General features: G+C 61.2%; 1 protein-coding gene across 7 annotated transcripts in view; it reads right to left on the bottom strand.

Moving 5' to 3' along the window:
- The window catches only part of KCNQ1 (potassium voltage-gated channel subfamily Q member 1), a 320,726-nt gene that overhangs the window by 222,884 nt on the left and 71,123 nt on the right, over positions 1 to 26,719 (bottom strand). For all 7 annotated transcript variants that reach the window (XM_064491998.1, XM_064491999.1, XM_064492000.1 and 4 more), the window contains exons 3-8: positions 10,684 to 10,810; positions 10,136 to 10,214; positions 9,681 to 9,777; positions 8,989 to 9,129; positions 1,548 to 1,658; positions 466 to 561 (exon numbers count right to left, since the gene is read on the bottom strand). In XM_064491998.1, coding sequence (XP_064348068.1) covers positions 466 to 561; positions 1,548 to 1,658; positions 8,989 to 9,129; positions 9,681 to 9,777; positions 10,136 to 10,214; positions 10,684 to 10,810 — 651 coding nt within the window. The remainder of the gene's footprint in view (positions 1 to 465; positions 562 to 1,547; positions 1,659 to 8,988; positions 9,130 to 9,680; positions 9,778 to 10,135; positions 10,215 to 10,683; positions 10,811 to 26,719) is intronic.

Genomic DNA, 26,719 nt, shown 5'->3' with positions numbered 1-26,719 from the left:
GGTCCTCAGCCGCCTGGGAGCCCTGAGCCTCGTGGGAGCTGGAACGGCCCAGAGGGCACCTGCGCTGCACCAGCGGGGCCCTGACCCCGGGATTCGGCCCCCCCGAGGACCCCTTACTCTTCCCTCCCAGACTGGCCCCACGCAGAGTGCGGCGCAGCCACAGGAGGAGGACAGAGAGGGGAGAAGCCAGACCACACCAAATCCAGGACTGGCCTGGCCGCCTCCCCGCCCCCAGCCCGGCCCGCAGGACATGACGGTCCACAGAAGCCTCAGTGGGGGGAGGAGGGCTCCCCGTGCCCCTGTGCACCCTGTCAGCACCACTAGACGGATGAGCGGGCACGCCTGGGCGCAATCGCGGCTCTTGGAGTCCGTAAGCAGCTCCTAGTTCCCAGACCAGACAGCTTGTGTCTCCCTGGGGGACACAGGCTGGATGTACGGATGAGGCCATGGGGGCCAAGCCATCACCTGGATGAGCGAGGCCGCCGCCGGGATCTGCCGGTTGAAGTGTTTCTGCCTCTGCTTCTGCTGGACCTTCAGGGCGAAGCCGGAGCCGAGGATGCCCTGGGGGGAGCAGAAAGCAGGGCTCGCGTCCACATGGACACATGTCCCCTGGACGTGGGAGTCGGGGAGATGGGCTGGGCACCAGGTCGCGGGCTCGGGAAAGCCAGGCCTGCCCAGTGCTGAGGGCCCCACAGATGCAGCTCCCCCCCACCCCGAGCAGGACACTGCTGCCACCCAGGATCGCTCATGGGGGGAAAAGGGCCGCCCTTCGTGTAGGGAGCTCCCCGCCCACGAAGGGGATCAAAGCAGACATGCTTACACACGTACACACGCACATGCACACGTGTACCACACCAGAGCTACTTGACACACTGTACATACACACGCAACACGTTAACGTGACCCCCACAGAGCACACACGTAACATACGCACAGTGTGTACCCACATGATACATGTATAAACAACACACAAACACACGCAGCATGTGTGCGTAACACACACACACATGCAAACATGGACACAGCCTGCATGACGTGGAACCCACAGTGCACGCCCACACCCAGCACCGCACAACTGTCGCACCCCTCCACACACACAGAGTGAGCTGGAGGGTTTCAGCGCTCAGGACCTGTGATTTCCAGAAAGGACCTGGCTCAGGGCCCCACCACCACCTCCGGGCCTCAGTGCGGGCCTGCCTGCTCCCTCAGGAGGCACACGGATTCCACCTCTGCGGCCCCATGGCAGCCACGGTGGGCACCTCAGGCCTACCCTCCGGGGCCGGATGACCCGGCCCACACCTCGCTATCTGCCGTGAGAGGCCTGGGGGTCGCCCTGAAACCACAGCAGGCCGCCACCTGCTCCTGCTACAAAGGACCCAGCGGGGACGGGAGCAGGAGGGCGGGGGGCCTCCAGAGGCCCTGCGGCAGGCGAGCTGGGGTCCGAATGTGCCCCTCGTGAGTGATCTGCTCCCGGAGGGCTCCCTGCCAGCCCCGGGCCTAGAGGAGGCTGACGAGCCGCAGAGACGCCCCCACCACAGAGCACCTACCGCTGGGAGAGCAAAGAAGGAGATGGCGAAGACGGAGAAGCAGGAGGCGATGGTCTTCCCGACCCACGTCTGGGGCACCTTGTCCCCGTAGCCGATGGTGGTGACTGTGACCTGCGAGGAGGAGCGCGGCAGTCAGCGGTGGAGCCCGAGCCCCGGACGGGCGTCCGTCCTGCTGACCCCCTGCACCCGAGACCTGCTGCCCTGCCAGCAGAAGCCAGGGGAGAGCCAGCACTGAGTGGCTGTGTGGCTCGAGGGGCAGCGCCAGAGCCTGGAGGGACTAGGTTCCCAAATCAACGGGAGCTTGGCGCCGACGGAGGACAGGGCCCACCGGAGGACATGCGTGGCCTCCGCGGCCCCGTCCCGAGCAGGCCTGCCACCCAGGCCACCGATGTTGCTGTGCTCCGGCCCCCAGGAGGCCGGAAGCTCCCACCGGGACCCGTCCTCGACAGGGAGCCCGGCCGGGGATGACACACCACTTCCTGACGCCACCCGGGCACCGGATGTTCCCTTTGTCCTCTTCCCTGAGAGCACCAGATGCAGCCCGCTCCTTCTCCTCCGTAGGGGAGCTGTCCCTCTAGGGGGGGCACTGGGAGTGGGGGCCGCTCCCTGCTGCTCCCGCTCCCACCCCAGGCTTGCCTCCCCCTGGCATTGAGGTTTGCTCCCTGGGCCTCCAGCCTGAGCATGACAAGGACATCCTGCAGGGGCTCAGAGCCCCGCCTGGCCGTGCCAGCGTCCAGGCCGTGGGGCTGCCTGCGGGGCTTCTGATCTGAGGAGCCAGCTCTGGGCCTGGCAAGGGGACCCAGGGCGCCTGGGGTCACAGCTCCACCTTTCAGCACACGCACTCAACCTGCACACCAGGGCAGCAGGCAGGGTGGCCCAGAGTGTCCCTCAGGCTCCCCACCTGTGGCGGTCAGTCTGGTGCCTGCCACCCTGTGGTCTTGCCAGCCCTGCTTCTCTCCCCCAGGCCACATGAGAACGGCCCCCGGCAGCTCAGGAAGCCCTGTGTGGGACCTCCATGCAAACCCCCGGCCCATGAGGCCAGCGCAGGGAGCAGGGGACACGGAGGCAGGGCCTGTGGTAGCCCATTTAGCAGATTCCAATGGAAGGCTAGGCCCGACAAGAAGGAGCGAGTCCTGCGGCAGGGCCCACTCCAGCCCCTCAGAGAGCCCACCAGCCACGGGGGTGAGGAGGGAAGGGACAGAGAAGCCTGGTGTCCACAGCTGGGCCAGACACACGCTGTGCACGCGACAGCTCGGAAGCACCAGAGCAGAGGTGGGAGGCCTTCAGGAAGCAGAGGTGACTGAGTCTGGAGCAGGAAGGACCTGGTGAGGGCCCGAGGGACGCCAGCGAGCTCGACGCTGTGGGGAAACCAGGCACACGCTTCAGCCTCCATGACCAGGGAGCCCAGGCCACCTGGTGCCCAGCACACGCCCGTCTGTGGCCCCAGGATCTGGGGGCCATCTCCTGCAATGGCCACGAGGAGCCTTTCCCTGCAACGCCACTGTCCCCCGGGAACACGTCCCCCACACGCAGAGCCACCTGCTCCCGGGCCTGCCTGCGCGTGCACACGCACAGACAGCCAGCCTCGCACAGACACGGGATGTGCAGTGGCCGCCACGTGGCACACACGTGTTCACATCACACACACAGCATGAGGTCACATAAAGAGGGTCTGGTGCCACGTCAAGCCTGACTCTCTCCAAGTCCAACCTCTGACACGCACACCGCACTTGCACACAGGCTGGGCACACCTGGAGCACAGCCCTGCTGCCTGTAGGGGGGACCACACCACCCCGGGGCCACGGGCCAGGCTGACGGCCAGCAGGCAGACGGGGGCCCCTCACCAGCAGCCCCAGCGGGCCTGCGCCCCATGTGTGAGGCCTGGGTTGCAGCTGCCTCCGCAGGGGCCCGGGTGTGCGGAGCAAAGGCCGATCGCGGCTGCGAACGGCCATCCGAGACACTGCGTCCAGTGTCTTCTGGAAAATCCGGTTTTCCACAAAATCACTTCATTTATGTATAAACATACAGTGGGGCTATTTTTAAATTTCTAAGTTTCATTTTCTAATATGGTATTGATATAAACCACATAAACAAAAGCTCCCTGGAGCCTTCAGTTACCGCTAAGAACGTAAGGGTTCCCGAGACAGGTTCAAGAATGGTGGCCGTGCAGGGAGTCAGGGGCAGGGTGACCTCTGAGACGGAGCAACCAGGGACATGAGTGTGGCCCTCACGCCTTGGGGGCAGGACGTAAAAGGTGTCAGAAAACTCAGTCCTCGAGACAACACGTAACGCACCATTTTAAATTACCAAAGTTAATCAAAAAACCCCCCCAAAAAACAAAATACCTCCACAACTGGAAACCAAATGCAGGCGGGAAGAGGGGAAGGGCCCATCTGGAGGGCAGAGGGGTGCAGGGCAGCCGAGGAGGGGGAGTCCACCTCCCTCCACGGACAGGAGCGTGGGAGTCTGCATCCTCGCCCCACTGGGCCAGGCCTGGTGCTGCGCCCGCCTGTCTGGGAGGGGCCAGGAGGGCACCCGCCTCGGCCCCTCAGAGCCCGTCACAGACCTTCTCTGCCGAGTGATCGGCGTCCCTGCAGCCCTGGAGGAGGCAGCCACCCTGCAGAGCCGCTGGCCTTTCCTGCAGCTTGGGAGTGGGACACTTTATCGCCACTGTGCTGGGGACTTGCCCGAGAGCAGGTGATCGGGGGTGCAGACCTGGATGTCCCTGGACACAAACCCGGGAGGTGGCTCAGCCAGGGCGCCCCATGCGCAGCGGCGCGCGAGCACGGATGCTTCATGCCCTGGTGCCGTCCCCCGTCATCTGTGTCTCCTCTGGGTCTTCACTCACGTCTCCAGGAACAGGGCAGCCCCGGTGGGCAGGGCTGTCTGTGGGCAGTGAGGGGTGGGCGCCGTGGTCCTGGGGCACAGCACCGGTCGCCATGGGGAGACGCCGTAAAGGGGACGAACTCTGGTCCGGGAGGCCGGGGACTGACCCAGTCAGGCTTGTGATCTCTTCTCCCCACCCAGTAGGCACCTGCCTACATCCCTCGCACAGAGGAGTCCAGGAGGGCGTGTAACATGCCCAGGGCCACTCAGTTGGTCGGGGGTGGAGCCCAGGTCCCACCCACCACGTTGCCCCACTGCTTCCTCTTTCACTGTCTCTGGCGAGCTGAAGTGGGAGAGTTCTCACCCTCGATGACACGAGCTGACCTCCACCCCAGAGGAAATCATCCTGAACACCACCCTCACTGGGCTCGCCGAGTCCGAGTAAGACAGTTCCGCAGGTGTCCGTCACTGGACAGGAAGTACAGAGAGGTGGACCTGCCCTGTGGACTCCTACTCATCCTGCAGAACCCAGTCATCAAGGCCCTTCTCTGACTGGGCTCCCAGAGCCCACGTTCCCACCGCATACACAGCAGTCCACAGGTACAGAACCGGATCAGGGCGGGCAGCAGCCTGGGGTCCTACAGACACTCCGTTCTCAGCTGCACTGCACTCCCAGGTCTCACACGGAGCCCAGGCAAAGGAAGAGCCCTGCCATGCGGGGTCTGGGGGCCTGGCCCCCGCCCCCCAGCCCACAGGACCTTGGTTTCCCCAGCTTCACATGAGGTCCCGGCACAGGACCTGCCCACCTGGCCGTGCCAACACGGCTTGCACGAGAATACCTGGGAGGCCCTGTCCTCACCCGGGCCCCAACTTGGCCCCCAGACCCATTTGGCCTCACGCTGCCAGGATGCAGTGCAGTCTGGGGAGCCAGAGCCTTCCGGAGCCCGCAGCGAAGGAGAATGAGCAGAGGTCAGACTCTGTTTTAAGTGGTGGCTGAACGCAGGGGCGGCTTCTAGGCTTTTTACTCTAAAAGCTAAATTTAGACGCAGGGGTGAACAGGGCCCAGCAGCCTCCTGACTTGAGAGACCCCCGGGCGCTAAACAGAGGAGCCCGTGTTTGCAAAAACCGCTTTTCCCTCCACTCAAATGTTAACACAAACAAACGCATTTTGTTCCAAGGGCAAAGAAGAAAGTCTTAAATCCTCCCCAAACACCTCAGCAGCCAGGCATGGGGCGCCACACTCGGGTCCCCACCTGGGGCGGGGGGACTGGAGGGGACGCTCAGCCACTGAGCTGGCACCTAACCGAGACGGCCCGGAAACGGGCTCAGTGAGGGGAGAGCGCGTCTCGTGAAGTCCCGGGGGAACAGCTGCCAGCCGGGGCTGAAGCATGCCCCCAAACTCACGCCCACCTGGACCCCCAGCACATGAACCTGTTTGGAAAGTGGGTCTTTGTCGATGTGACTGGGTTAAAGGTCTTGAGATGCGAAGGCCCTGGGTCTCGTGGGCAGGCCCTAAACCCACTGACCAGTGTCCTGACCAGAAACAGAAGGTGCAGCCCTGAGCCCAGTCGTGCCTGGGGGCCCCCAAGCTGGAAGAGGCAGGAGGGACCCCCCTGGAACCTTTGGAGGGAGTCAGCCCGGTAGCACCTTGACCTCAGACTTCTGGGAGACCTCAGATCTGGGAGAACACAGCTCTGCTGTTTTAAGCCGCCTGGCCTAAGGGGCTTTGTCATGGCCACGCAAGGATACTGAGAGCCGCTGTCCCATGTGCCATGGACGCCACCACCCTCCCGGCTCCTCAGCTCATGCACTCATTCACACAGCAAACACCGGCCGGGCAGAGATGCTGGGGTCACCCCCGTGGCACTTGTACCCTGCCTGACAGTGTCTACGTGTGGCAGCTCCCCTGCCCCCCCGGCACTCCCTAGCGGAGACCCGGCAGATGGCACATCCCAGCAGCCTTGACACCCTATCCGCACGTCTATCTCACACATCTCGGAGAAGCTGGTCTGGCTCTGGCCGTGCCCACCCAGGCCTGTGGGGTGAGAGCTGCGCTGGCAAAGCCTGGAGCAGACCCAACATGGACATCACAAGTGGCCTGGCCTGCAGTCCCCTCCCCTGCCGAGTGCCCCGTGGCAGCACCACTCACTTAGCAGACCCCTCGGCCACCCAGGCGGGAGCTGCAGGGCGGGGTGGGGCCGGGGGTGCTGGCGCTCTCTCCCTCGGTGGGCAAATGAAGCCACCACTGGGGTGCAGTACAAACTGGCTTCAAAGCCCCAGTTGGGCTGCCCCATCTTGCATTTCTTGAGCTCTGTGTGTCTGAGATGTGCCAGGAGCACAGCCCATAACTCAAGCCTGGGGCACTCCTGCCCGGACAGCTGCAGGGGCAGCCGCTACCATGAATGGGGGCCAGAGCCCCGGCGGGGCCCAGGGCGGCGGGGGCGCGGGTCTGGCGGGGACAATGGCCGGGCCGGGCCAGGCCTGCGGCGGCCGAGGCTGGGGCTGCAGCTGACGGCGAGGCCAGGGCACCGGTGCCAAGCCGGGCACAAAGGGGCCTTTTCCCGGCCGGCGGGCGGATGTTTGCACAGGTGTGCGGCAGGAGTGCCGCTGGCCAGGGCCGGGGGCCGGGGAGCAGCCTCAGAGCGGCCCGGGAAGGCAGGGAGGGCAGTGCCAGGCCGGGCACCGCTTATCAGCGGAGCCGCTGGCCATCACCCACACGCTTCCTGCCGCGTCATCCGGTCCCCGGGGAATCCTCCTGGCTCTGGGCAGCCTGTCCCTCCATGGGCTCTGCCTGTCACCAGGACGCATCCCCTCCACCTACCACAGGCAAGATCCCTGCTTGGGCTGAGTCCTCCGCCCAAACCTGCCGGGGCCTGCCACGCCCGGGTCTGCGGGGCACAGGCCTGGAATGGGGCCTTCCCCAGCCCAGGAGCTGGGTCAGCATATCCTTGCCTTCCCTGAGCCACCTGGCACTTGGAAGCTTCCAGAAAAAACGCTGACTCTGCCAACTTCAGGAGCCCCCGCCTTATGGGGGTGGGGATGCAGAAACAGCAGGGGCACGTGCCTGTGCGGGAGTCACAGAGCAGCTTCCGCCCCCACCAAGCAAGCTGGGATGGACTCTCTGCTGGGGGGGGGGGGCCTGGAAGGAAACAGCTCAGGGACAGATCTAGCCAGGGCCCTTCGGACCCTGTGCTGCCCCCAAGACCCCAGCCCCACCTCGTGCAGGCTGTGACCCTCTCCTCTCCCTAGCTGAGCAAGTCTGGGCCTCGGCCCCCCAGCCCCTGGCTCAAAGGGGCTCACATTGGGCCAGGCTGGGCCTCGGGCAGCTCATGGCCAGGGCCAGCGTCGCCTGCTCTGCGGCTCAGGCTGTCCTAGACCCTTCTGGGCAAGAGCTCCGTGCACCCAAGTGCGCCCTCAGGAAAGGTGGGGGGCCAGGCCCTGGCGCGGGGCTCAGAGATGGCCCACGGAACAGACGTTCCAGGCGGCACCCCTGCCTCCCCCACAGCCAGTGTCTGTCCGGGCTGCCTCAGGGCCCCCTGCACGTGCTGTTCCCCAGGCCAGTAATTTGCTGGCCACCCTGCTATTAAGAGCCCAGGCCCTGCCTCCCCACAGGGCCCGAGTGGAGGGTTTGGTGAAGGGTGTCCTCCGTGATCTGAGGCCCACGGACCAGTGACGCAGGACGCAGGGAGCACACGGTTCAGATGTCCCCTCACAACCATCCACAGCAAGTCCAAGTGGTCCCCACGGAATGCCTCCCTCCCCCACCACAAGCCTGATTCCTGCAAGGAGCCCCGGGCCTGGCAGAGACGCCCGCCCACCTGCGGGGATGTCAGCCTCCCGTCCACCCCTCCTGCAGGCTGGCCACCGGGAGAGCCTCCAGCCACTCCAGCCCACGCTCCTGGCCACTTCCAAGGGAGGGAGAAGGGAGGGAGGGGGGAGGGAGGGGCAGCACGCCCAAGGAGCCCATCTTCAGAGCCGGGGAGCCTCCGGGCCCCCAGCGCAGAGCAGGGGCAGCTCTGTGTTACCGCAGCTGGGCTGGCTACAGAATTTGCAGGCCCATCGCACAGTCAGAACGTGGGAGCACTTTCCTTTCTTCCAGGATCTCCCCGCCTGCCGCATGTGTCTTGTTCGCTGTGTAACATTGCACGCTGGGCGCACGGATATTCGAGGGGCTGATGCAGAACCGCACAGACAGGGCACGCCCGGCCCTGCCCTCCCGTGCCTGCACCCAGGCCCCCGCCAGGGTACCGGGTGGCTGGGGCCTTGGAGCAGGGGAAGGGCAGCCCGCACAGGTGCCCCCTGCACACTCGCCATTGTCCCTTACAGAAGGCAGGTTCAAAGGTAGAAAAAGTAAGAACCTCCAGAGGGCAGCTGCAGGGCCCTTCTGGGTGGAGCCTGGTGCGGGCCGCCCGTCCACCAAGCTGGGGCAGCCGCTCTGGCTTCAACGAGAAATCCACGCAGGGCTTCGAGCGTGTGGCGGGGGTGGGTGGGGCGTGCTCCCACCAACAAGGCACGAGATCTTGAGAAGACAGAGCCCCGGGGAGCGCAGTGCCCAGACCCGGGGCTGCGGCCGCGCGGCCCCACACGGACAGCCCTGCCCGAGGTCCCGACTCACCACGCCCCACCACAGGGCGTCCGCGTAGCTGCCGAACTCGACTTGGCCTGACGCGTTCACGGCGTCCTTCTCGGCCAGGTACACGAAGTAGGAGGAGAAGATGAGCCCCAGGAAGCCGATGTACAGGGTGGTGATCAGCTCCTGGGAGGCAAGCAGGGGCTGCCGTCAGCCGGGTTGCGCCCGCAGCCACCCCCAGCCCCTGCGGACACACCTGGCCGGGCACCAGCGGCAGTGCGGGCCTGCCCGGCAGCGCGTCCCCACGCTCCCCAGAGGGCCTACAGCTACTCTGGAAAGCCCCGTGTACAGACACTGGGCTTCAAAACCATCCGTCTTCCCCAATGCCCGTAAACGGCAACGTCGGGTCTCACGCTCCAGGAGGGAGCGGGCCCCTGGCCAGCACCCTGCACCGCCCGGATGTCCTTCATGCAGGACCTTGATCAGGCGACTGGTTGGGGTGCAGGGTGGCCACCGCCACCTCCACAGGGCTGCCCTCCACCTGCCCAGCCAAGACCTTTCCCATCTTGCATTTCTGTCTTTCCACTTGCCTGACAGGCTCCTGTCCCCAGCTTGAAAGAATGTGGGCCTGTCATCTGCCTGGCAGGCTGGGCACACTGGCCCCTTGGTGGGGGGCCGCCCAGCTGGCTTAGACTGAGGCCAGGCCAAGACCCCGCCCTCCCCGCCGGACCACGCACCTGGCGGTGGATGAAGACCACGGAGCCCAGCAGCCTCCAGGTGCCCCCCTGGCGGTCCACATGCAGCATCCGCAGGATCTGGAGGAAGCGGATGCCCCTGCAGAGGAGAGGCTGCTGTGTGCCGCCCGCAGGGCCAGCCTCGCCCCTGCCCTGCAGCCCCTCACTGCCGTGCACCACCCACCCTCCTGGAGCACAGGGTCAGGGCGGGGGCAGCACTCCCAGCCCAGAGCTAAACCTCCAATTTCTGAATTCCTTCCAGGCCACCTCTGGGAGAAGCCCCAGGATTGCCCCTATTCACAGACGAGCAGACTGAGACCCCTGGACAGCTAGGTCCCAGCCCGAGCCCCAGAAGCAAGTCATGGGCTTGTGCTCAGGCTCGAACCCCAGCTTGGCGCAGGCCCCGGGCCACCCCCGCCCAGCACGCTGCCCACGCCGGGAGAGCCTGCGGCGCGTACCTGATGGCCGAGGTGGCAAACACCTGCCCTTTGGAGCCCACGCAGAGGACGACCGTGGAGGCCACAACCACGATGAGGTCTGGGGGGAGACAGTGCCACCGTCACCAGCCAGGCCGCTGGCACCAGCTGGACGCTGGCAGGCAGGCCAGGCCTGACAAAGGGGATGCAGAGACACCTCTGACGGGGAGACCGGGCCCTCCTTCCCGGGCACGTGCAGAGGTCGCCTGGCTACCTCCCCAGCCCTGGCTCCTGGGCCAGGGAGGGCAGTGGACACCCAGGTGAGTGTGACCAGAACCCCTGTCTGTGAGCAGCAGACATGGGCGTGGAGGCCGGCTCCTGTGTGGGGGACCTTGGTGGTCATCCTGCTGGCCTTGGGGACCTGCCCCATCACAGGTGGAGGAGCTGGGGAGTCTCTCAGCCTCCAGGGGTCTCTGCTTGGTGGTGCTTGTGATGGGGTCCACCCACTGGATCCCCCTTCCTGGAGACAGTGCCCAGCCCGTGCCTGGAAACCTTGAGGTGGAGCTCCCAGCGGGGCAGGCAGGACTCACCAATGATGGAGATGGGCTTCCGGGCAAAGCGCAGCCGGCCCCAGATGCCCACGTACTTGCTGCGGCAGCCTGCAGACCAGAGGCGGACCACGTACTCCGTCCCGAAGAACACGACCAGGACGATCTCCTGCAGGGACAGAGGGCGTGAGCTCACCTCTTGGCCGGGCCCTGCCGCCCACTGAGGCCGACTGCACGGAGGAGCGGACGCCGCGCCAGGAGCCTCCGCTGAGACACGTGGCAGGAGCAGGTGGCCTGGGCCCTGGTCTGCTGCATTGCCCACCTGGACAGGCTGGCCACTCAAGCCCATGTCCACCACTGCATTCAGCATCACTGAAGAAAGATTGGACACTAGGACCAAGTGAGATTTACACCTGGGATGCAAGGACAGTTCGACGCGTGAAAATCAGCCAGTATAATCCATCACACCAATAGGATGAAGGGGGAAAAAATCACATGATCTCATGATCACGACGGATGAAGAAAAAGCATCTGACAAACTCAGCACCCTTTCGTGATAAAAACCGAACAAATTAGAAGAGGGAGAGCCCCCCGCGTGATAAAAGCCATAGACGGACACCCCACCGTGAGCAGCACGTCCACAGAGATGCCGGAAGCTTGTCCCCGAAGATCAGGAAGCAAGACAAGGATGCCCACTCTCCCCGCTGCTGTTCGACACTGAACTGAAGTCCCAGCCAGAGCAAGTGGGCAAGAAAGAGGCATCAAAGGCTCCCAAACTGGAAGCGGGGAAGCAAGCTTCTCTCTCCTCGCAGACGGCGGCCCTTACACCTGGAAAATCCTGGAGACTCCCTGCAACGGAAGCTCCAATAAATGAACCCAGCAAACAGGAAACAGAGTCGGTCACAAAACTCAGTTGCTTTCCTATGTACAAACCATGAACAGTCTGAAAAGGAAATTACGAAACAATTCCATTTACGTTGGCATCAAAAAGAGTTAGAGTACTTCTGAATTCACTAAGGAGGCAGAAGACTCGAACAATGAAAACTGGAAAACTGCTGAAAGAAACAGATGGCGACAAATAAATGGAAACACATCCCATGTTCGTGGGACGGAAGACGACATCGCTGAGACGTCAGTACGACCCACAGTGATCTGTGGATTCAGTGCAACCCCTCTCTAAGTCCTGATGGCACTTTTGCAGAAATAGAGAAATCTCTCTTAAATTCACGTGGAATCTCAAGGGACCCTGAATAGCCAAGACACAATGCTGTCCATGCGTTCAAGGACTGCTACGCGGCCTCGTAGAGGAAGTTAGCTCTGAGCCAGGCTACAGCGCAGGTGGACCTGCGGACGCTGCGCTCAGTGAAATTAGCCCATCAGCCTGCTTCCAGCTGGGGCCCCCCACCCTCTCCTCCCCGGGAGCCCGGCCCTGGCAGGGACTTCTGCTCCCACTGGGTGACGGTGGCGGGCCCTGCTCCCATGCCCGACCTCTGCCCTTCCCCATCAGGGAGCCCACCACAAAGGGGTGGCCAGGCACTGCCCGCTGGCTCCCAAGTATCAACAACTTGGGTGGAACACTTACCCCATCCAGCCTGCGCTCGGGGCAGACTCGGGGGGCGATGGGAGAAAATGTGGGCAGGCTTACTGCTCTCCTTTTGTGAAAAAGTTCTTGGTTTAAAATGTTGAGTTGTTTGGCGTGCAGGGCAGGTGGGAGATGGCGGAGAGTGAGGGAGTGTGGACACTCCAGGCTTTGTGGCCTCACTGGCGGGGGGGGGGGGCGGGGTGCCGGTGCCACCTCTGTCCTCAGCTCTGGGGCGGCAGCCTTGGCTGGAGGGTGGCTGGGTCCACCAGGGAAAGGGCCACGTCCATCTGCCCACTGCCCTCTCCCTGGTTGGCCCTGGACGTGGATCTGCTGAGTGAATGAACGAACGAATGAATGCTCAGACTGTGCCGTGGCCTTGAGCTCCCGGTACAAGAGCTTCCTCTTGCTCGTGTGTTTCCCAAGATTCTGGCCCAGCCGGTTTTCAGCTGGCGTGATGAGCAGGTGACAGCCGAGGTCCTGGCAGTGAACGGAGGTGGGGCAGAGGGTCCTGCTCCCAGTGTTTGGCCATCACGACAAGGGCCACAGAGTGACCACTCCGGGTCCCCAAAGCTGAGACACCAGCGCTGGCATCGTCACAGACCACTGGTGGTCCCGAAGGGACGAACAAAGCCCCTGAAGGGCAGCCCCAGAGCCTCAGCTCCAGCTCCGTAAATCCACACACCCTCAGGCGGATCGATCACTAAGCAGGCTTTTTCTTACTCCGATGCTCATCTTACTACTTAAGTACCTTCTCCGGCTGCGTCCTAAGCACATTGGAAGTGGCAGAAGCCTTATGACCGACAGGTCTGTAGCGCGATCTTACAACAGACGTTAAGATAAATAACTGCCACGGATTGCTGTGGACGGCGTGCCCCCCCATCATCCTGGCCTCGCGCTCAGAGCTCCCCTTGCCCTCCTGGGGCTGGCAGGCGGAGGCTGGGAGATCCCCCCTCTGCAGGGAGGAGGTGCAGGAATAGTTCTTTAAATGTGAACCCCCAAATCCTGTTTGAGTCTGGAATGCGGCTCGAGGGGCCGCACCGGGTGCTCACCGTGTCTCTGAGCCCCAGGCCTGGCCGGGCTGCGCATCGGTGTGGCACTGCTGGCCCTCGGGCGGGACAGAGCCTGGGACAGTGGGAACCAACGTTTGCTCCGAGATCAAATCACCACCGTCAGCCTCAAGTGCTGGGCGGGATGCACTTTGGGTCAAGGCCAGGACCCCAGGACTGGGCGTCATTCACTTGGACGCCTGGGGCTCCCTGTGGCCCAGGCACCCACAGGCCAGGTGTCCTGGTCAGCCTGGCCCATCACCATCTCTTGGAGCCACCTGTCCACTGACCTGGGTCCCGGGAGGGCCGGACAGGCTGACCTGAAGTTCTGGACCAGCAGGGACTCAGGGATTTTTTCACCAGAGGGGCCTTGGCCACCCTGGACCAGGGGCTGCTGTGGGCTCTTTGACTTGGGGGGGGGGTAGGGCCAGCAGGAGGGCTGACCCCTAGGTCACCCCGTGGGGCTACCCCTGCCACTCGCCGTCAGAGCAGGCTCACGGAAGGGCAGGGCTGCCTGCTCTCAGCTCTGGGTAACGGGAGGCCAGCCTCACGGGTCCAGACCCAAAAGGGTGACCCCCACTGCGGGCCACCCTCCACACTCTGGGTCCCCTGCACCAGGCCCTCAGCAAGCCCCAGAGGAGAAGGAAGAAGCCTGAAGTCCCCCCACAGCCTGCCAACTGCTGCCACCCCCCCCAGGCCCCTCCCCACTGCTCAAGCCACTGCCCTGGCTCCCTGCTGCCCACACCGAGGGTCTGGGCTCAGGTCGGCCCACCTGAGAGCCTCTTACTGACCTAGGGCACCCCTCCCTGCCCCCCAGCCCTGGTCCGAGTGCTCTGTGTCTGGGACACTCTCCTTACTGCTCCTCACCGCCCCCAGGCCCTCACACCCTTCTCAGTCCACCTCAGGCACCCGCAGCCCCGCTGGGGAGCCCCCACCCACCACTGATAACAGAGCCGGCCCGGGGCCCCCTCTCAGCGAGCCCCACGTGGAGCCTGCATGCCCGGCTGTGTGTGCAGGTCAAGGGAGTGGCTGGAGCACAGCCCTGAGCTCTGCCCCGTCCTTGGGTCAGGGATCTCCACTAAGACCACAGTCAACCAGAGGGACAACAGGCACCCTCCCGCCCGGCCACTGTCCCCAAACAAAGCAAGGTTGCCTCCCAGCTGCAGCTGGCCTCGTGGACCAGGGGCCTCTGGGCCGGTTGGGGGCTGACACCAGGGCACAGACCTGAGAATCCACTGCCTGCCAGAAGCAGGCCGGGGCGCAGACACAGGGACGTCCGTCCAGGCTCCGAGCAGCAGTGAGCCCCCTACTCAGGGGCCGAGCCCCTCCTCCGTGAGTTTCAGGTCAGGAGATCCTAGGCTCACCCAGCGTCTCACAAGCAGGGGGTCTGGGGGTGGCTCTCAGCAGCGTTACTTGTACAATTTAGAATCCTTTTTTAAAAATAAAGTTCCTAACAAACAACCCAATTAAAAAACAGGTGGGGAACTTGAAGACGCACTTCTGCAGAGAAGACAGACGCCTAGTCAGTAAGACCGTGGAAAGTTGCTCAGCCTCACTGGTCATCTCGAGACGCAAACCAAACCACAACGAGAGCCCACCTCACACCCATCACGGGGGGGCTACCTCCAGAAAAATGAAGTGAGTGATGGTGAGGATGTGGCGGAATCGGAAACCTGTGCACTGCCCGTGGGAATACAAAACGGCGTGCCTGCTGGGGAGGAGAGCGCAGCGGTTCCCCCCCAAAAAGCTGAAAACAGAAACAGCACGTGACCCGCGACCCCAGTTCTGGGTACGTCCTCAGAAGAAGTGAAAACAGGGACTCGAGTAGGTATTTGCACACCCAGGTTCACAGCCCCGTTTCCAACAGCCACAACGTGGAAACACCCCGAGGGTGCCCTGAAGGGTGAACAGGGAAGCGAAGTGTGGTTCACCCGTAAGTGAGTATTATTCAGCCATGAGAAGGGAGGAGATCCTGACGCACATTACCGCGTGGGCGTGCCTCAGAGACGTGCCGTGCAGTGAAAAGAATGCAGACCCAGAAGGACAAATCCTGTGCGAGTCCACTCATGGGAGGTCCCCAGAGAAGTCAGACGTGGAAACAGAAAGTGGGATGTTTCCAGAAACACTTTCTGCTTGGAAAGATGGAAAGTTCTGGGGATGGCCCATGTGATGGTTTCTCAGCAGTGAGAATGCACTTAATGCCTCTGAACTGTGCACTTAAAAATGGCTGAGATGCCAAATTTTATGTTCTATGTGTTCTACCACAGTTTGAATAAAAAGAAAGCCCATCGGTGGTTGCCAGGGGCCAGGGGTGGGGGAGGAACGGGGAGCAACTGCCAACGGGTACAGTGCTTCCTTCAGGGGTGATGGCAAAGCTCTGCAACGAGGCAGGTGGTCTTTGCACAACGGTGTTGATGTATTAAACGCCACGGAACTGTGCACGTGAGAGCGGTGGCCTGTATGCTATGCACGTCTCCCTGCCACACGGACGCACTGTGCGCCGGGACCCCGGGGCGGCCTCGTCGGGCAGAAAGCGTGGCCGGGAGCGTCACCTCACAGTCGTCCTTGGGCCCCCAGCCCTTAATCCTTGTGGCCCGTGGTTAGTTCAGTACTAAACCAGCAAACTGAGCGCAGCAACTGACTGCAAGTGTCAGGCGGGCGCGGCCACATCCCCACCGTGAGGACAGGACGGGAAGTGGTGCGCAGGACCTGGGCGGCCACGGGGCACAGCGGGTCGCGCTGGCTGCTGACGGACCCCCGGGACCGCACCGCCTCAGCCCGCTCCCCGTGCAGAGGCCCTGCCTCTAGCAGACGGACGCTGGGACCCCCGAGCTGGACCAAGGCACAAGCGAGGGGCGCCGCCCGCACCCGCCTTCGGCGTTTTGGGGTGACGGCAGATCTGCAAATCCCAAGAGCCAAGATACAGGTTTAGAAGAGCAGGTGCTTATCTGGGCTGTCTACCCCAGGACGCAAAGGGGAGAGGTTGCGGATTCCTTGGGCATTTCGTAATCCTCGTGGCACCACCGCTCCCCGGAGAAGGATGAAGGTCCACGAGGCTGTCTTATCTGCCGTCTCACTTTTATCAGCTCATCAACCCTCGTCATCCACCGGGGAGCCTGTCTAAAGCCCGTGTGCTCGGAGGCTCAGCGCTGCCGGCGTCACCCGCCTCTGAACGTCCCGCGGAACGCGGCCCCCATGTGACAGATAGCGAGACGGCCTGAAGGTCAAGCTCGCTCACGTCGCCTCTGCTTGTACCCTGACATTTCAGATGAAAGATTTTTCCTTGTTTTTCGCTAAACCACAAAGGAAGCCTCACAGATCCTTATCCTCCTCCCGGGGCTCGTGTGTCACTGCTCTGCTATCTTTATGATGGAAAGTTAATTTTAAAGAGGGCTGGAAGAGGAATTGCGGGGAAGTGCGTGCCGAGGCTTTCGGGGCGGAGGGGCAGGGGCCGACCAAAAGCAGGAACTGGGGTCAAGGACAACAGGCACCGCGCCCTCCCAGGCAGCCCTGTGGACGCCAGAAGAGGCCAACTCGGGGACAGGGCCTGGGGGGCCCCTTGCAGGAGCTCCTGGCCCTCTCAAAGGCTTCCAGGGGTACACGCGATTTTAGCAGACAGGGGAGGACCGGGGGGCCTGGGGGCCTGGACGTGGGGACCACACTACACCACACCACACCACCCATCAGGGCCAGGGGCACAGGCAACAAGGGTGAGGGTCTCACCCTCCTTCCACAAGCCTGGAGAACGTGCGGGCTGCCCTGCCCGGGCCAGGAGGCGTCCCCATGGGAGGCCGTGTCCTCCAGCACAGAGTCCGGCCGGCGGGCTCCAGAGCCAGCTGTCCCACCTCCACGTGGGACCCAATAAGCCATAGAGGGAGCTGGTCTCGGCATCCCCGGGAGGGTCAGCTGGCCGGGGGGCACGGAGCAGGCGCGCAGGCTGCTCAAAGGCCCTTTGTTCAGGGGTCCGCCTGCGGCCAGCTGCTCCTAGCCGCACGCCCGTGGTGAGGGCCATGGGCCTCCTTGTGACATGTGCTGGGCACAGCTGGGCCTCCCCCGGTGCATGCTCTCTGCCCGTGCAGCACAGCACCGCCCCCACCCCGCCCCCTGCAACACCGCCAGAGCTGCCGGGTCTGGGGGCGAGGGCAGTGCGGCCCTGCTGAGGGGCCAGGAGGTGGAGAGGCCTGTGCAGGGCCGGGATCTGGCCTGCCAGGACCCCGCAGGGGAACTGACCCCCATTCCCCTCTCCCCACCAACTCCCCCTTAGCCGTGGGGAGCCCCTCTGCTCGGCTGCACCCCCTTGGTCCCACAGCCTCCCTGAATGTGTGGCTACCACATTGACAGCAGCCCAAGGTGGCCCTGAAAGGGTCTCCTCCCTGCTCCCAGGTGGCTGCTGGGAGATGGAGTTGGGGGTGCCCTGCTGCCCGAGGGGCACTCCAGGCTAGGACAGAGGGACAAGCCAGCCCCCTCAGAGCCCCCACCTAGTGGTGACCCAGGTCAGCCATTCAACGCCTGGGTGCCTGAGCGTCCTTGTCTGCACAACAGGGTGCCAGCAGGACCCCTCCCAGGGCTGGGGAGGGTGAGATGAGAAGAGCACCCTTGGCTGCTGGAATGCCGATGGAAGGATCTAGAAGTCGGGGTGGCGCTGGGTGACCTCCTGGGGAAGGTGGGAGGGGCGGGTCCCAGCACAGGTGGGGAGGCCTGGAGGAGGGCCCTGCCCAGACTTGCCCTTCTGGGTGACGCCCCGACCCCGTGCGACAGACGCGGAAGCCTTCGCTCCCCACCCGGCCTGAGCCTGTGTCCCCCCGGGGGACCCCTGCCCACCTCCTCGGCTGTCTCTCTGAGGCCCTGCCTGCCTTCCCTCCAGAAGCCCCGTCCAGCGCTGTGCACAGGGCGCCCGCGTCACGCTCAGCGGGCTACATGGAAACACCACGTGGGGGCGCTCCTGCTCCTCCCCACCCCATGTTCTACACTCGAGCAGCTGCTGGGGCTGAGGGGGTGCTGCCGGGGGTGCGTGGCATGTGGGGAGGGTCAGCTCTCCCTGAGCTCCGTTTTGTGCCATCACCACCAGCCTCGTGGGGGCCACGCTCAAACACATCACTGCGACCCTCCAGGCTGAGTGGCCAGCTGGGCAGAGCCTAGGACATCCCAGCTCCCAGGGAGGTGCCTTCTCCACACATGGGCTTCCCAGGAAACCCTCTTCCCAGGAGCAAGCAAAGCACAAGGATGTACCTGGAACAAGCCCCTCCTGCAGCCGGCAGCTCAGGACCCCACCCCAGGAGCCACAGGGGCTCCACCCAGGCCTCCAGCCCCTACCCTCCTCCTCCCCTGTCCAAAGTTCTACAAGTAAGTACAGATCCCAACGCCGTCACCCTAGGCACTGCAAACGGATCTGAGCCCCGTGGGCCCCCGTGTGTGGAGGGCGTGCGGTGAGACGAGGGTCTCGGGCATGTGGTGCCAGGCACATTCTCAGGCCCGTTATTGTCAGGGCCAAATCCCTCCCAGGATCGCAGGCTTCTGGGCTCAGCCTCGGAACAGAGGCCACCCACCCACGGAGGGGAGAAGAGTGGCCCCGCGGTGACTTTAAATTCACGTGGACTGCCGGTGCCTTCCTGAGGCTGACTAGTTTCACGTGATTCAGGTGGTTTAACGAGGTGTCTCCAGCCTGGGGACCCAGCTCACAGCACCAGACGTGCGCCAGCCACGTGGGGGTGCCAGCATGCTGTCTGCTTACTCCCCACCTGGGGCTCCTGAGGTCAGCAGGCAGAGGGATGGGGGCTCGGCAGCCCCCAACACCTGGCTGGCGCGGGGGAGGCAGATGCGGCCGGGAAGGGGGCCCACATGCCGGCCGTCTTCTCCTTGCCTGGCACCAGGCTTGGCAGACCCTGGCGAAGCAAAGCCTGTGCATCACCCACACCCCAGGGCGCCTGGCGGAGGGGTGGGCACCCAGGAGGCACTTGGTGAGTATACGTGGGTTACACAAAGTAGAACATATACATTTTATCGTATTATTATTTGCTTTTCATGAGTGAATTTCAACCCTTCTGGGGAGACGACACGTGCAGACACAACGAAGCCACTGCCACGTGACGTGGGCAACAGCGTGACCGCGGCAGACGCGCCCGTCGGTGCTGGGGGCTGGAGTGGGCCCGGGACGCGCCCTCCTGCACGCACGGGGGCTGCTTCCACAACCACACGCGGCCACACGCTCACACTCGTCTCCTCTCCTTGATGGTCCCCGAGGAGAGTGCGACTTAATCCCCAGGTAGTTAAGCCTCCTCGGTAACCTTGTAACCACCTATTTCTAACTGCATTGGGCTTTGATCAGAGAATGTAAACAGCTACATCTCAATTTTTCAAAGTGTGTTAGGTGTTTTTATGGCCACATAAAATGATTGGTTTTACAAGTGTTTCACAGGCACGAGGAAACACAGGGTCTCCGTCATCAGCACCCAGGGCTACAGCGCTGGCCTTGAGTCATGGTCCTGAGGCTCTTCCTCCTGCTGCAGCTGGGCTCCGTGAATGCTGGATCGGAAGAAGAGGGCGAAAGGACTGTCCCCAGGCCTGTCCACCTCCAGGCTCCTGGAACCAAGCTGTGAGGAAGCCACATAGCCCTGGGGAGGCCTGGGGAAGAGGGCTTTCCACCATGTGGCCCACCGGGTAGGGCCTACAGGCCCAGCTGACTCCAGGCAGAGCAGAGGAAGCCGTCCCCGAGGGGCCCCGCCCATGCTGCACACGGTGGGCTCCCATGATGGCTGCTTGAAGGAGCCAGATGTGAGGATGCTTGCTACACGTTCGTAGATAACAGGGACAGTGACTTGGCATTACCGCTGGGATCTGAAATGGTCACAACTACGACATGGACCGTCCACATCTCCACTTGTGTTTCATCTGCTAGAATTGTCCTGTTCTGAGAGAGATGCATTAAACCCTCCCACAAACACCACATTCAATACATTTCCCTCGCGTTTCCAATAGCTTTTGCTTCACATATTGTGTTGCGCTCTTTGATGCATAAAAGTTTCCGTTACGTCTCTCTGGAAACGGTGACTTGACTGGGCCAGTCTCAGTGCTGGCCCTCACACTGTCCATCCTGCTTTTACGTTTTCCTTTTGTGTCTACTTGCTTGGCATCACTTCGGCCATCCTTTCATTTTCCAACTGTCATTACCAGTGTGCTTGACTGAACTCCTCTGAACAATGTATCTGTAACAAGTAAAAACCCTCCTGACAGTCTCTGCCTTTTAACAGGGAGATTCAGACCATTCACATTTGGTGTAAAATTGGATACATCTGGCTTCCTTCCACTTTACTCGCTATTTGCTGTTTCACTTAGTTACTCCTTTCATTCTCCTTGCAGTTGCCAAGGTGGCCACCCTATTGCCCACTCCCTTCTTATTCATGAATTGGGGAGTTTCATGGAACCCTTCCATTCCATTACCGAGACCCTTCAGTTCTTTAACTAGTAACCAAACCTGCTCAGGGCTAGAAGCAGTTTCCACTGCAACAGTTCCCCTGCGGCTTTCTCCCCAGTGAGGCAGGAGCTGGTGTGTGACTCCATTCCCATCAGTGGCTCCCTTCAGCCCATCAACGGGGGCCAATAAAGCACCTCTGATGTTGCTTTCACAGACTCCACGAAACCCTGCCCCTTTTGCCAGAACACTGCCTTTGCCTCAACACCAACTAGCATCCTGTGGGGTGCTAGATGGTGGGGACAGGCGGGGGCCAGCGTGGCAGGCGAGGTCTTGGGGACAGGGCTGAGGACACGTGGCGGCTCATTGGGGGACGTCTGCGTGCTGTGAGGACTCTGCTTTCCTTCCCTACAGCTGCTCTGGCGGCTGCCTGCTGTGACAAGACATGCGGGGCACCAGGCTTCAGAACCTCAGACCCTGGAAACCAAATAAGCCAAGGTTTTTGTTTTTTGCTTCCACATTTCAGGAGGTGAAACTCTTCGCACACCTGCACTTAGGCGTCTGGGAATGTCTTCCTCCTAAGCAGACAAAAATAAGGAAGCCACCCATCCTTCCTTCCTCTGTGTATCCATCCCGGTCCCAGCTCGGGGGCCCCCGCCACCCAAAACTGCCGGGCTGGCCTGCCGCTTCCCAGCGCTGGGAACACCAGAGCCGGATCCTTGTCCATCCAGCTGCACCTACCGTGTGCCAGGCCTCCGTGTGCAGCACGTCCGCAATGCCACCGCACAGGCCTGCTGCTGAGAGCAGCCGACATCGCTGGGAGTCACTCAGCACACACCTGCTGAGCACCTGCACCTGCAGCCCGTGCCCAAGGCCACCATCCTCCCGGGGCCCTGAGGAAGAGCACACAGGGCTGGAGCAGCAGCTCTACCCACAGAGCCACCTTTCTGTCCCCAGGGGCCACCTCTCTCCTGCCCTGGGCCTCACCTTTGTGGCTTCTCCTCTGCCCCTTGGCCCCCTTCTCCCCTCGGTGCCGGCTCGAGTGCCACCTTCACGAGGGTCTGACAGCCCAGCCCCACACCAGCTGTCTCCACCACCCAGTCCTCTCACCATACTGGAAACCGCCGCGTTTCCTGGCTCACGGGACCATCACCACATCCAGTGGAACGCAGGGCCTGAGCACAGGGGCCTCTCCTGTCTTGCTCTGGCTGAGTCCCTGGCACAGCACCAAACCCAGGACCCGGCTTGGGCTGTTAGTACGACCGGTGAAAACAGTCACCAAGGGCCGCTCACCTCTCACAGCAGAACAGGGGGCAGATCAGAATGACCCCCAACGTCCCTTGCTCAACAAGCTTGCCCCGTTCAGGCACTATTCGGGGTTGACACTGTGTCCCCCACACCCAAACTCATGTGTTGAAGTCCTGACCTGCCAGAATGTGACCTTATTTGGAAATAAGGTCGCTGCAGGGGTGATGAGTTAAGATAAGGTCACTAGGGTGGGCCCCCCCTCCAGTATGACTGGTGTCTTATAAACAGGGGACACTGGACACAGACACGCATAGGAGAATGTCACGTGCACGTGAACCAGAGATCGGGGAGAGGCTTCCATAGCCAAGAAATGTCACTGGTCGACAAGGAGCTACCAGGAGCTGGGGGAGAGGCCCGGCCAGATGCTCCCTCTCAGCCTGAGACACCAGCCCCGCCCCGCCCACACCTTGACCACGGGCTCCTGGCTTGAGGAGGGAGCAGCGGTGCCCGGGGCTCTGGCTTGTCACCAAGGTCACGCCAAGGCTGGACAAGGGTCCTTGGGGATGTCCAAGCTGTAGGCCCCGAAGCTCTGTCCTGGGAAGGGGACCTGCGCTGCGGGACACCGCACAGTGCTGGAGGCGGCACTCGGGCTGACGCCCAGGCCCCGGCGGGGAAGGGTGGGCGCGGGGCAGGGCCGGCGGGCGCCGAGCTGCGGGCAGGCGGGTCCCGCGCCCCGGGCCCCGCCGCGTGGCCGCAATCCCGTGCCGCCGCCGGGCAGCCAGCTCACACCCCGTCCTCCCCGGCCGGCTCCGCGGGGGCCACCGTCGGCTGGACCCCGGCTGGAGCCCCACGTGGAGGGCTGCCAATTCCGAGAGGGGGGAAAGGGGGGGGTGGGCAGCGTTTTCATCTGCTGAAGCCCCAGCTTCTAAAAGCATCTGTAAGAATTTACCCGGAACCAGACGTTTACCAAACCGAAGGCACCTCGGGGAGGAAGATGCTTCCTAACTAACCGGTCCGCGTGCTGAGAAGGTGCGTGGTCTGCAGAGGGCGCCCCGGCGTGTGCGGCGGGGCCGCGCGAGCACGTGTGCGGGGGCGCCGTGTGCGGCGCACGTGTGCTGCGCGCGCGGGCCCCGCGCCTCTGTGTCCTGGCCGCTGCGGACCCGCTCCGATGCTGCGTGTTCAGAGATTTTAATGACAGGCGTGAATTTAAACAGTTTTTTTTTTTCCCCTTTCAGGGATGTTTTAAGGGATTGAGAGGAAATTGTGCACGGATTTTGCTGTTTTAAGAGCTAATATGTGAGCAGCTTCAGAGGATGTATGTTGTTTTAGGGCTGAAGTTTACAGAGTAAAAGTGTGAGACAAAAGCAGACTCTCCGTGGCCTTGCAGGGCCCGCTACTTGAGTTTCATTCCTCAGAGAGGGGCGGCCTTCCCAGGAGCGAAATCGGAAGGAAAGGCCGAAAGCCTGATCTTCAGCTCCCCACGTGCGCCTGCCCCGGACTGTGTCCTGTCACCGGGCCGCCAGGGAGGCCAGCAGCTGTGAGGGCTGGGAGGGGACGTGGAGCAGCTCTGGGGCCAAAGGCCACCAGCCTGTGTCCCCTCTCAGGGCACTGCGGAGGTCCCCTGCCTCCGGACAGCTGCATACCCCACTGCCCATAAGCCACCCAGGAGTGACATCCATCACAAGCTGGTCTGGTCCCCAGTCTGGGCTGGGGCACTGGCTCCTTGGGGACAAATACCTTCAAAGACATGAACTATGGAATGTCGCTTGAGAAGGCGTAGGTAACGTGAATAGTCCTGGATCTATGAAAGATATTGAACTTCTAACAAAAAAGCTTTCCCACAAAGAAGACTCCAGGCCCAGATGGAGTCACACATCCGATCAAACCCTCTCAGAGAAATACAGCAATTACGCGCTAACTCTTCCTAAAATGAAAGCAGAGACACTCACCAACCCCGTTCTATGAGGCCGGCCTTACCTGAGGCCAAAAGCAATGAGGCTACAAGCAAGCCACAGACACCTCCCCCAGGGGCACAGAGGCAAACACCTATACAGTAGTTTAGCAAGTCAAATCCAACGGTACATTCTTTCAAAAAGCATCATGACCAAATGGGCTTTATGTTGAGAATTCGGCTTGTTACATTTGAAAACCAGTCAGTATAGTTCACCATGTTAATGAAAGTCAGAAAGAAAGCACATAGAATTATCTCAATAGATGCAGAAAAAGCACCTGACAAAATCCAACAACCACGGCCAACATCCACCCTTATTCCCGGCGTACGAGGATGCGAAGGAGCCTCCTTGGCTGCTGAAGAGCGTGTGCGAAGCACCGGGACCAGCGTCGTGCTGACGGCGAGACCGTGAGTGCCCCTCACGTCAGGGACGAGGCACGGACGGCCGCTCTCTCCTCGCCATGGAGTCTTGCCGTGGAGGTCCCAGCCAGGGTATCAGGCAAGAACAAGAAATAAAAAGAACAGGACTGAAAAGGAAAAAATAAAACTGACTTTATATGGGACAACGTGATCATCTCTATAGGAAATTAGAAAGAGTCAACCAGAAGGAAAAAAAAAAAAAGGTTCCAGAACTAATAATGTTAGCAAAGCCACAGGATACAAAGTCCACAGACTAGCAAACAATGATCCGGAAGTGAACTTGGGAAAACGATGCCATCTCAGTAGCTTCAAAGACAAGAGACACTCAGTAACAAATCTCACAAATTATGTGCGAGATCTGTGCCCTGAAAACTAGAAAACATCAATGAGCGATGCTTAAAATCACCTAGATAAGTGCAGAGACACATCACGTTCACGGTCAGAAAACAGCGTCATGTGTTGGGCGCCCGAACTCATCTGTTTAACACGGTGCTAATCAAAATCCCAGCAGGACTTTTGGGGAGAAATTAACAAGCTGATTCTAAGATTTACATGGAAATGCAAAGGACTAGAATTGCCAACATACTTTTGAAAATGAACAAAATTGAGGGATTAACACAGCCTGATTTCAAGGCTTACTATAAAGCCACATTAATCAAGACAGTGTGGTAGTGGCAGGACAGATTAGAAAGTCTAGAAACAGACCACGCAGATGGTCAACTGACTCTCATCAAAGGTGTCAAACTAATTCGATGCAAAAAAGGTGCGGGAACAATTGGACAACCACGTGCAAAAAAGGTTTAACCTCGATCCAGACCTGTCACCGTCGGTAAAATTACACTCGAAATGGATCACAGATCTAAACAGAAAACGTAAAGCTACAAGATTTCTACAGAAAACAGCGGAGAAGACTCTCCATAACCTTGGACTAGGCAAATAGTTCTTAGAACACAAAAGACATGAACCTTGGGGAAAAAAACCTGAAAAATTGGACTTCATCAAAATTAAAAACTTCTGTTCATTTGAAAGATGCTGTTAAGAAAAAACAAAGGGAAGCCACAGATTGGGGGGGAAATTTGCAAAACACAAATCTGATCATTGAAATCTAATGCCTAGACTCATACCTAGAATATACACAACAGCCCTTACAACTCACTAATGCGGCCCGTGACCCAGTTACGCAGATGGGCAAAAACCTGAAGACACTTGGTCAAAAAAACAGACGTGTGAACAGCAAATGAGCACAGGAGAGGTGCCCGGCGGCATTGGTCACCAGGGAAATGCAGCTGAAGCCACGGGATGGGGCCCGCACATGCACTGCAGTGGCGAGGACGCTCGGCCGGGCAGCGCGAATGCCGAGATCGCAGGTCAGCAGGCGCGGTCAGACACAGAGGGAAGGAAGGTGCAGCGAAGCAAACTGCGGAAAACAGCTTGCCGTTTCTTAGAAAGGTCAGCGTGCCTGCAGCACGTCATCCAGGATCAAGCTCCCAGAGATTTCCCCGAGAGAAATGAAGACAGAACGACCACGCAGAAAACCTGACTGCAGCAATCAGGGCAGCTTTAATCATCACAGCCGAAAACTGGAAACAGCTCAAATGTCCATCAGCCTGCGAACAGATAAACAAACCGTGGTACATTTTATCCTTTCCAATTAAAAGGAAACAAATTACTGAACACAGGCCACAACATGGACGAAGCGCAAATGTGTTGTGCTCAGTGAAAGAAGCCAGACACAAAGGCTACAGAATGCAGGATGCCTTTCCCATGACGTCCTGGAAAAGGCAGGACTGTGGGGACAGGAAACGTCCGTGATTACCAGGTGCTGGGGGTGCGGGGGCGGGTGGGCCGCCAAGGGCACAAAGGGGCTGTCGGGGGTGGTGGGAACGCTCTGCGTCTCTGCTGCGGGGACGACCCACAACCGTCCACGTCTGCCAGGGCACAGCGAACTCTGCACCAAAGGAGGACGAATTTCACCGCCCGAAGTCCAGATCGAAAATGAGAAGAGATCAGAAAAATCACGAACCCAACCCAAGAGATGAGTAAGTAAATGGGTTACTTGAAAAAAAAAAAATACAAGTTCACACGGTAAACAGAGATGCACTAAATCACAGCTCTGCTTTGGGGGGGTTTCCATAAATCCAGTCTAAGTGAGGAACTGGCCCCCATCTGTCCAGAGTCGACGCCTGGCCTCACAGGTCCACTGAGCCCGGCCCGGCCTCCCCTGCCCCCGCTGACCACGGCCCCGAGCCTCCAGGGTGCAAAACGCCCCCCAACACAGGGACTTGTGCCACTGGCCCCCTGCTCACCTCCCCAGGAGGGCTCGCCCCACTGCCCGCGGCCAGTGCCCTCCTCGCTGTCCCCGCACGTCTCACTGACCACCTCGCTGCCCAGCTCCCTCTCTCACGGAGAGGCCCCTGTGGGCA

Source organism: Camelus dromedarius, chromosome 12 (assembly GCF_036321535.1).
Source record: "Camelus dromedarius isolate mCamDro1 chromosome 12, mCamDro1.pat, whole genome shotgun sequence".
NCBI classification, from domain to species: Eukaryota; Metazoa; Chordata; class Mammalia; order Artiodactyla; family Camelidae; genus Camelus; species Camelus dromedarius.
This window is presented reverse-complemented; position numbering and strand designations above follow the sequence as displayed.